The 11,082-nt window shown below is 43.3% G+C and overlaps 1 protein-coding gene across 4 annotated transcripts in view; it reads left to right on the plus strand.

Annotated features, from left to right (window-relative positions):
- Positions 1 to 6,263, plus strand: part of LOC119970549 (hyaluronan and proteoglycan link protein 1-like) — a 118,846-nt gene extending 112,583 nt beyond the window's left edge. For all 4 annotated transcript variants that reach the window (XM_038805358.1, XM_038805357.1, XM_038805356.1 and 1 more), the window contains one exon: positions 5,233 to 6,263. In XM_038805358.1, the coding sequence (XP_038661286.1) occupies positions 5,233 to 5,519 (287 nt within the window). In that variant the 3' untranslated portion in view covers positions 5,520 to 6,263. The remainder of the gene's footprint in view (positions 1 to 5,232) is intronic.
- The last annotated feature ends 4,819 nt before the right edge of the window (positions 6,264 to 11,082 follow it).

Consider the following 11,082-nt stretch of genomic DNA (forward strand, 5'->3'; position numbering starts at 1 on the left):
AAGATCTTTCATTCTTCCCTTAAAAGATGAAAGAATCTCTTCCTCAACCAATTCTTGTGGCATGCAATTCCTCCTACCCATGCAAATTTCTGCATAAAGAAATTTCTCCTCACTTGTCTGTTCACTCTGTCAAATCCCTCCCTAATTTCTCATCCCTGGTATCATTCTGAAAAAGAAAGAAAATGTTTTAGGAAAGCAGTTTAACTCTTTAAAAATCATGTGTAAAAATATGCTTCATGGTTAATATAAAACACCATGGGCGGGATGGAGTGGCGTGAAGCACTCCGGCATCAGGCCGCCCCAAAGGTGCGGAATCGTCCGCACCTTCAGGAGCTAGGCCGGCACCGGAGTGGTTTGCGCCCGGCCGGCCGGCGTGGAAGGCCTTTGGCGCCGGGCCAGCTGGGGCCGAAGGGACTCCACCGGCCGGCGTGGGTCCGCGCATGCGCGGGAGCATCAATGGCTGCTGACGTCATCCCCACGCATGCGCAGGGGGGGTTCACCTACAGATCGGCCATCACGGAGGCTGACACGGCCGGTGCGTAGGAAAAGCATGCCCCCACGGCACAGGCCCGCCCGCGGATCGGTGCGTCCCGATCGTGCGCCAGGCCACCGTGGGGGCACCTCCCAGGGCCGGATCGCCCCGTGCCCCCCCCAGGACCCCGGAGCCCGCCTATGGTGCCAGGTCCTGCATGGAAGGGACCTAGTCCAATTTACGCCGGCGGGACCGGCATAGAACAAGCGGGACTTCGGCCAATCGCGGGTCGGAGAATCGCCGGGGGGGGCTGCTACGAGCAGCCGCCAACCAGCGCGTGCGATTCCCGCCCCGCCGAATCTCGGGTGCTGGAGAATGGCCGCCCGCCGGGTCGGAGAATCCCGCCCCAGGTGGCTGAAAGTAGCCATCTGTTTATAATTACTTGTTTGCAGTTCTTTATTTGTGAAGGTTAAGTCTTGCCTCACAAATGTGATGGAATTCTTTGAGGAGGTAACTAAGTGTGTCGATGAAGGTAGAGCAGTTGATGTCGTATACATGGATTTTAGTAAGGTGTTTGTCCCATGGTCGGCTCATGAAGAAAGTAAAGAGGTGTGGGATAGAGGGAAATTTGGCCAATTGGATAAGTAACTGGCTATCAGATAGAAAACAGAGGGTGGTGGTGGAGGAAAATTTTCAGACTGGAGACCAGTTACCAGCGATGTACCACAGGGATCAGTGCTGGGTCCTCTGCTATTTGTGATTTTTATCAATGACGTGGAGGAACAGAGAGATCTTGGGTTCATGTCCACAGATCTCTGAAGGTTTCCACTCAAGTGGATAGAGCCGTGAAGAAGGCTTATAGTGTGTTAGCGTTTATTAACAGGGGGCTTGAGTTTAAGAGCCGCGAGGTTATGTTGCAACTATACATGACCCTGGTGAGACCACATTTGGAGTATTGTGTGCAGTTCTGGTCACCTCATTGTAGGAAGGATGTGGAAGCATTGGAAAGGAGAGGATGCTGCCTGGTTTGCAGGATAGGTCTTATGAGGAAAGGTTGAGGGAACTAGGGCTTTTCTTTTGGAGCGGAGGAGGATGTGAGGCGACTTAATAGAGGTTTATAAGATGATGAGGGGGATAGATAGAGTGGACATTTCTTCGGGTGGATGTAGCTGTTACAAGAGGGCATAACTATAAGATTCAGGGTGGGAGATAGAGGAGGGATATCCGAGGTAGGTTCTTTACTCAGAGAATGGTTAGGGTGTGGAATGGGCTGCCTGCTGTGATAGTGGAGTCAGACACTTTAGGAACTTTCAAGCGGTTATTGGATAGGCACATGGAGCACACCAGAATGACAGGGAGTGAGATAGCTTGATCTTGGTTTCGGACAATGCTCGGCACAACATCGAGGGCCAAAGGGCTTATTCTGTGCTGTACTGTTCTATGTTCTTTATAAATGGTATTAATGTATTTTTATTTTCTTCCAAATCTAAGGGAATAGGAATTCAAGAATTCAGCTGCATTATGGACAAAAGCTAACCTATACTTCCTGATAAAAAGATTTGTACTTTTAGTACTAATTAAGCTCGATACAATATTACAAACAAATGTCAGGAGTTAGGTAGTTCTGAATATTATGAAATACGATTTCTAGCAAGATCCAAAGAAGTTAATATTAACCATCAGCAATTCCTCAAACACCATGATGTAACACATCCTGAGTATCAATGTACACCTCAGAATAATTTGTGATGGTAGCCCATTTTGTCCTGTAACAAATGTAGTCAATTAGTGATGGAAATATAAGATAAAACTTGAAACCAATTTGGAACATGCCTCCAACTTTTCGAAAATGTGCACAATGCAAACAATTTCTATCCCTGAACTCAGTTTTAAAGGCCAAGCATGGGCAGGGAAGGAACAAGAAGGAGAAACAAGATCAGGAAATGATTGTTGTTCAAAAATAATCAGTGGCAGGTTTAAGTAGGATGAGGCCCCGAAAATACTCCAGCCCAAGTGGTTTTGGTCATTCCTGGATATATATTCATTAATTTCCATGTGTATTCTTAAGAAACAAAAATAATCATGAATTAACAATAATTACATCTCCATATAGCTGAATGATCGACATATGAAAGCGGGATGATAATTTTTATACATTGAATTAGATTAGTTCAGCTTTGTGTGTGAACAAATGTCTCCACGATGTTGTATACTAGACCCTCCAAAACCAACTATTTGAAATGCATCAAATATGCAATCCAGATGGCGAGACTAATCACATTTTCAACACCAGCTAGCTGCCTGAAAAGTACGAAAGCAACATAATTATAGGATGTGTTGTGATTGGTATTATGCCATTCTCAGTAATGAACTTGGGTTTCTCAAAATTGCACAGAGGAAAATATGTCTCATTAATTGTTGGGTGTAAAATTTGATCAAAATTAGTGGAACTGAAAGCGATGGATGTCCTGACACACTTTTACAATTAGCCAGGGACCCGATTGCACTGTGCCACGTTCTTACGTCAGGGATTCTGAGGTACTTTTAAGGGATGGAACATCCACCTCAGAAAGAATGAGTCCGAGGAGGGATAGACAAAGAGAGAGAGCCTCACAATGCTGGATGTTCCCCATATTCCCGGTGTCAGCGCAGTAGTAGTTTTCATTGGGCCAGATTTTCCAGCCCTTCCCACTGGCGGGATTTTCTGGTCAAGCCCAAGTTGACCCCCTACCACATACTCCCAGGTGGCAGGATGGCTGAGCCATGAAAATTGCCATTGACCTCAGTGGGACTGGAAGCTTTCATCGATGTCCAATGACGATCCACCTCCGCCATAGGAAAATACGTTGCCGTGGGGGAATGGGCGGGAGGGGGGAGAGGTACCTGAAGAATTCTGGCCATAGATCCAGGCAAACCACACCCAAATAAAGTTTTTAAATATTGCCTGTCAGTGCAACTGCTTTGCAAAGGGACTGTAGAGATGCATCAATGTTCTTTTCCAGAGGGGGACAGAACCTCTGCTTTCGGAATAAGTTAATTGTGTCTCAAAAGGTGAATATTGACACCTCATTGTGGCACATCTGTCCCCCGTTCCCATGCAAATGAATGGGCCTACCCCAACCCCTGTTCTGCAGCAGCACTCTGCGAATGATTCATCATTGAATGTACAGTAATCACATCGGAATTTATTCACCTATAAATGGACATTCTAGTGCTGTGCGCCTTCCATTAGAATTTCCCGACCCAATGACTTTGAAGACCCTGACCCTGAGAAGAATACCTGGTCTGCTGGCCAGTCCAATACTGTAGGCTCCATGAAATGCGAGTGCCTGGTCAATTATTAACCATGGCCTGGAATACTATATGCCTGCCTAGTTTACGCATTTAATTTCTGAGTCAGCCACAGCGATACAACTGGGTTTTGAATTTCCATTGTTTCATCTTGAAACATCCTGATCTCATGATTATTGCTTACCTTCCTTCCGAAGAGAATAATCACTTTGCTCTTTGAAAAACAGACAGCTGAGCCCTTGCTGGATCAACACCACATACCAGGAGCTCCCCATGAGTGGCAGCATGATCAGCACACTGGATCATAAGATGTGTAAAAGTATTGTCACCATGGCCCGTCATAAATGGATGATTTAGAAAAATATATGCATTTATAGCACGCAAGGCTGTCTACTAGAACTGCTGACTTGTAACATTACCTATTAAACATCCTAAACTTGCTTAGGTCCCTAACATGTGTCTACACTTGCAACACTGTTAGTAGTTTAGGGGTTTTACCTGGGAAATTACACCAAGGCATTCTTGAAAGTTCAAAGAAGAGTGACAACAATGGGCAGTATTTAATGGAGGCAACAGGGGTGTCCCGTCAGCTGGAGAATAGGCGATGGCCCCCCATCACCACTTTTCAGAAAGGCCAGTCACATTAAGTGCCAATCAGCAGTGGCCCTTCCACGGGATCAAAGACCCCATGGGAGGAATCCTGCTCACCAAGAGCTGCTGCGCATTCAGAAGCTCTTCATTGCTTAGCAGTGCCATTGGTGAGGTAATGGTTTCTTCCGGTACTGCAGCCACCCATGTCCTAGGATCACCATGAACCCAGGCACAGGCGAATGATGGCAGGAGGGAGATCATGAGATGAGGGTTGCTGGCAGGGGTGGGAGTGGTCGGTAACAAGAGTAAGGGGGGCAGGCATTGAGTTTTTAAAATGAGGGACCTCCAGTGCTCACAAGTAAATCCGCCAGCTTTTGCTTTTCAGATCAAGCAGAAAGCTAATATAAAGGTAGAAAGAAATGTCCTTAATGATATGGAGTGATTGGAGACTCAGCTGTCTGCCAATAGCAATCAGGAGTTGCCAATACCAGGAGTCATTGTAGAGTGAAGGGAAATGGGAAAAGTTATAACAATCTGGAATGATTGATTTGTTTGAAATTATGGTTTTGTTGATCAACATCTATGGGTTCTCAGGCTATGTTTCCTGTGTATAGCTCCTGTAAGAATCAGGCGTAGTTTCGTTAATGTTGTAACAACTGAAGAACAACATATTAAAGGAAACCAAGGGTATTTCATTGTGAGAGAATAATGGAAAATAATTATTCTGTACATTTTCTAAATTGCTGTTTTACAGTATTTGAATAAAATTGAATTATTTTTAGTGGGTAAAAATGTGCATTTTGTGAGAGCTTCACAATAGCTAACCCTTAAAGTTGTGCATTCCTCTAACCAGTTTACCATTTTTAATTTCTTCTTAGGACGTTTCTACTATCTGATTCACTTTAGAAAGCTGACCTATGGCGAGGCTGTTCAAGCCTGTATTAAAGATGGATCAAGGATTGCTAAAGTTGGCCAGATGTATGCAGCTTGGAAATTACAGGGCTACGACCGCTGTGATGCGGGCTGGCTAGCTGATGGCAGTGTCCGTTATCCAATCAGCAGACCCCGAAAGCGGTGCAGTGAAAGCGAGGCAGCTGTGCGCTTCGGAGGCTTCCCAGATAAGAAACATCGGTTATATGGTGTCTACTGCTTCAGAAACAACTGATAATTCATATAAAAGCTTAGATGGAGACAAGTGTTATTTTAATTCTGCACATGTGAAGGATGTACTTTCAATGATATGAACTCAAAACATGTTACCAAAACTGTGATAAAACTATTTTTACTTACTGTACAATGCCATTTTCATACAAGCCAAAAACATTTTTCTTTGTTGTAATGTATCGTACAATCATTAAATATTAAAAATAATATAATTTTTATAGGAAGCTATACCAAGAGTTAGCACCATTTTGCTTCTTTTTAAAGCAGTAGTTAGCAAAAGTTACTCTAAACATTGCTCTGACTGTACTTAATAGCAATTTCAGGAATGGGTGAGGCATGCCATCACTAGACCTTGTTAAAAGTTGTATGGCCATTCAATTACAAAATGGGCATTTCTCAGGCAATCATTCAATCTTTTTGTCAAATATACAGAAACATTCAACTTCATCTTTTAAACTACCTAAATTCCAGTGTGTTTCTGATTCCCAACCAAGTTGGACAAAGCTTTGGAGAAGCCCAATGCTAAACTTTAAATTCCTGCAACATACTATCAATTTGTCCAATTTTTTAATATCTGATTTGGCTGCCGTTGATGATGCATGCCTTTGCAAAACAATTAGATGTTGAACAATTTAGAAACATCCTGCATCATTCTGGTTTTGCCAGATTTAGTGATACTTCATACTTGATGAATATGCTAGTTTTAATCCCTAACATTTAATAGCAGTTATTGTTTCCCAAAAAATTTAAAAACTTGATATTGGATCTCTTTCTCCAATGGTGCTATGTCGCTTTACACCATATTTGGTAGCAGCATTTTAAAGTCAGTAAGTGGTATTGTGTTATGCTAACATGTTAATTTGATGAACAAGGAAATGTTTTCTGAAGTGACCACAAATGCTTTATGAAATAGCATTCAGGATATAAGCCTTTTGCTGAGTCCTTTAAATAAATCCAAAAACAAACTCGAACAAGATGAGGCAACAGAATAGCTGCATTACTCTAACAATCTTTACTGTACCCACATGCTAGCACTGTTGCTTCGGGTTCGATTCCTGGCTTGGGTCACTGTCTGTGCAGAGTCAGCAGGTTTCTCCCCGTGTCTGTGTGGGTTTCCTCCAGATACTCCGGTTTCCTCATACAAGTCCCGAATGACGTGCTTGTTAGGTGATTTGGACATTCCGAATTCTTCCTCAGTGTACCTAAACAGGCGCCGGAGTGTGGCGACTAGGGGATTTTCACAGTAACTTCATTGCAGTGTTAATGTAAGCCTACTTGTGACATTAATTTAAAAAAAATTAAAATAAAATCTTAAATTCAGCGTTCAAACTGCAAAACTGAACATGTGTTACTGCTTATAGGGCCAAGAAACGTATGTTTATAGAGCAATCAACAGTTTAGTGTCAATATCAAAATAATGTAAAAGCAGGCTCAACATGTATTCCCTTCCAGCTATGATACAATTTTTTCCAATAAATTATCGTCACTTAATTTCAAAATTTTTGTTGTTAAGCACAACTGTTTGTTGAACACTTAGTAGTTTTCTCTCTCCCTGAACAAGTAATTGTGGTTATTGCACTGAATAATGAATTGTCTGAGAAATGTAACATCTTCTTCAAACTCTTCATGTCATCATAACCAACTGAAGGTCACCTGTGTATTTAAGAAGGCTGTGTTTATTTGTGCCTCGACTCAAGGGAGAGCACTTCCTGCAAATGCCCAGAGGCAGGGTGCAATTTAATGGCCTCGTTGCACCCGACTTGGTGACACATCAAGGCCGCTGAATCACGCGGAAGACCTCTCCTGAGATTCGCAACACTCAAAATGCCTCACAGGATTTAATGAGATCTTGCGAGACGTTGTGATTTGGATCTCGCCCTTGCTGGGCCAGATTCTCCCAGGGCCCAGGAACTAACCTGGGACACATCGCCATGGCGTCATTTAGCACTGGTTTCCACAAACATGGGCCAGGCATAATGGCACCTGGGGAGGATCACCCAGGCCATTAGAGACCCCTGGTGTTTGGGGACAGGGCAACGTGGTACCCTAGCACTCCTGCTGGCACCTGGGCACCTTGGCACTGAGCCTGGAACCTTGTCACAGCCACCCAGGCACCCTGGTGGTGCCAGCCTGGCACTGCCAGGGTGTGTTGACCCTGCTAGGCTGGCAGTAGAACTGTCAGGGTACCAGGCTGGCAATGCCAAGGTGCCCAGATGAGTGGTTGCCCCTTCCGCCCAGGGATGCCTTGTCCTTAAGACGTGGGGTGAGGGGGGCTCAAGGACCTCATAATAAGTCAGTTAGGTGCAGTGGGGGGGGGGGGGGGTCCGGTAGCTGTGGTGGGATCACTGAGGGGGTCGACAGATTGGGACGCTACTTAAAACTGGTGTCCTCGATCCGTGAGCCATCTTCCTGGAAATGAGGTAAGTGCAGTTTCAGCGGGGTGTCCTTGCCAAGGCCAATAAAAATGTTCCATTAAATAGCGCCGTCGTTCTCGGCACTGCAGGCACGAGGAAACACCCTGCTAAACGCATTCCCATGAAATTGCTGTATCAGTGGACGCGATTCAATGGCCTTGTTGTGCCCGACTTGGTGTCAGGACGAGGCTTTTGAAATCATAAGATTCACGATGCCCGAAACGTCTCACGTGATTTAATGGAATCTTGCGAGAAGTCGCAATCTGGATCTCGCTTTCGCTGGTCAATATCTTGATATGCATATTTAAATGACCCATTCGGCGAATTTAAATATGTATCTGCCAGATTCTTCCAGGGCCAAGGATTTATTAGCTGCACTGGGGAGACCTCACAAGGGTGCTGCTTTCTCCTGGTCCATACAAACGTGAACCCGTTGTAATAGCACCTGGGGCATTCCCCAGGCTATTGGAGATCCATGGGTGGCCAAGCATTGTGCAAGGTGGTAGACTGGCACTCCCACTGGCACCTTGACACTACCAGTTTGGCATCTTGACATCACCACTCAGGCATCTTGGCAGTGCCACCCTGGCACTGCCATGGTGCTTGGTGGTACTGCCAGGCTGGCAGTGTCAAGGTGCCCCATGCCAGGTTGCCCAAGCCAGGTAGGCTGGGTGCAGTGGAGGGTTTCAGAGGCTGCAGTGGGATCATTGAGGGGGGTTGAAAGATCCAGGAGTAGTATTCATGCAGTGGCAAGCTGAGCTCACCAGTTTCAGTTGAATCACACCCATTATCTGCGTTGGAGCCTGTGGCTGTGCGAAGTGAGAGACGTTTTTAATTGTAATTCTGCACTCTGTTACTGAATTGTGTATTTTTGTGCAATCTGGTATTCTAGAACAGTCTCTAACAACATAATCAGTTAATGGAAAAAAATGCAACTACTCAGAGAATTATTTTACGAGTTTATTTGCTTCCCCATGACATTTTGTCATCTTCAAATTTTTTGAAAATTGTGAGTTCCCATGGCTAGCCAAAATTGAGGAAATCTATCCAGTAAATTGATGGGAAAAAGAGTTTACTTCTAGTGGAAGAACTTGAATGTGTTTCTCTGCTTAATGGCCCTCTGGGGTAGAGAATTCCGAAGATTCACAACCCTCTGTGTGAAGAAATTGCTCCTCATCTCGGTCCTAAGTGGCATCCCCTTTATTTTGAAATTGTGCCCTTTGGTTCTACACTCCCCAGCCAAAGAAAACATCTTACTTGCATCTACCCTGCATACATTTTTATAAATATATAGATATATATGTAAAAAATCTTTTTCTTCACAAAATTTGACTGATTATGATGGATCTTATTTTGAAGCTTTATTCACGATGGAATGTTCTATTTAAGGTTAAGGCCTGCAAAATATTAAATAGACCAATACTGTTTTTTTCAAATAGCGATTCAAGTAATGAATACAAGGTGCCTCTAAATGACAGGTAGATTTCACCCCCGCAAGTAACCAATTGGTTTGGGTGTGTACCAGCCATCGAAACCAAGGTTGTATGCTCTTAACTGTTGCATTTGAATGAAATGAAATGAAAATCGCTTATTGTCACGAGTAGGCTTCAATGAAGTTACTGTGAAAAGCCCCTAGTCGCCACATTCCGGCGCCTGTCCGGGGAGGCTGGTACGGGAATCGAACCGTGCTGCTGGCCTGCTTGGTCTGCTTTAAAAGCCAGCGATTTAGCTGAGTGAGCTAAACCAGCCCATCACCAGTGGTGCTCAAAACCATGACCTTGAGATTCAGAGTTGCATTATCTACCAACTGAGCCAGCCAGGTATTGTAGAAACCCCCTGCACAAAACCGTTCCAACTTGTTCACCCGTTTAACTTATTCCAATAAATCTTTTAGTCTTTAAAGTTGAACTGGCTTGGGAACAAACCGGCAGTCATCCATTATCTTGGTGGAGGAGCCAAGTGTGCATGTGCAACTGTTCTTAACACCTTTCTGGTCAGTGGCAGGTGTTACAGTGTAGAAAATTTAATATTAGATGAAAAACCATCAAATCCTTTTATAAAGTGCTTGTGAAGACTTTAAAGGATTGTTATCATTCACAAAGGAACACCAACTATAGACCACACAGAAATGAAATTTGATATTTTCTTGTCTGCGAGTGCAGACAAAATAAGCCAAATGCCTCCTTCTATGCTGCAGCAATCTTGTGATTCTGTGTGCTACATAAATCTATTATTTTATATGAGCCACAATTTGTTTCCAATTTTACATTTTAAAAAATCAGAATAGGCCTTCATTCAACTTCTTTATATTTCTTAAAATGTTGTTTTAATTTCCTTGGCCATGTTGGATAAACTTGTTTGCTATGCCATGGGTTCACAATGTGCTTTGTGCAGCATTCAATTCATGCACAGGTCAGAGGTTACTAATGGAGCTGTTCCAACTAACTTAGAAATCATCTGTAAAGCAATCTGTTTCCCAAACATGTTTTTGGCCACAATTTCATAACTAGAAATAATAAAGATTTCATTCATCACTAACCAAAAGAGAATAGAAACTTTATTTAGTGGTTGATCCAACATATCACAATAGGCAATCACTATGTGAACCTTGTAACATATTCAGTTTGAATGCTTGTTTTAAAATTAATATTAGTCATAAGCATAATGTATTTCCCGTTCAACAATGCCTGGTGCCCTGTTGTGTTGCTTCAGATTTCTAATTTGTGGTCTTTAGTTTTGACATGATGCGCTAGTTGTTAACTTTGGTAATGGAGTATTAAAATATGTCACTACCACTGCTCATTTCTGACTCTGTTCCAATGTAAGTAAGATTTCCAAACTGGAAAATACTACGTAGTTCTGAGTCTTACGTAGGAACATGTCTTTTCATCAGAACAGCTACTCGTTGGAGTAGGAATGGACAATGAGTGAGAACAAGCATCTGGTGTGGTTTTAATATAATTATGTATCCCAGTTATTTGTGTCCGAAAGATACCACTGATTTAGATGAGGAATAGATCAGCTAATAGAGAACCTCGTACAATGTCCAAACTGGACTCCAAATCTTGCCAGAGTTCTGCATGTTTAGATTCTTTGCACGAAATGGCACTTGACAACTTGGCCAACGTAAGAATATCTAATAATTCATAA

This window comes from Scyliorhinus canicula, chromosome 8 (assembly GCF_902713615.1).
Source record: "Scyliorhinus canicula chromosome 8, sScyCan1.1, whole genome shotgun sequence".
NCBI lineage: Eukaryota > Metazoa > Chordata > Chondrichthyes > Carcharhiniformes > Scyliorhinidae > Scyliorhinus > Scyliorhinus canicula.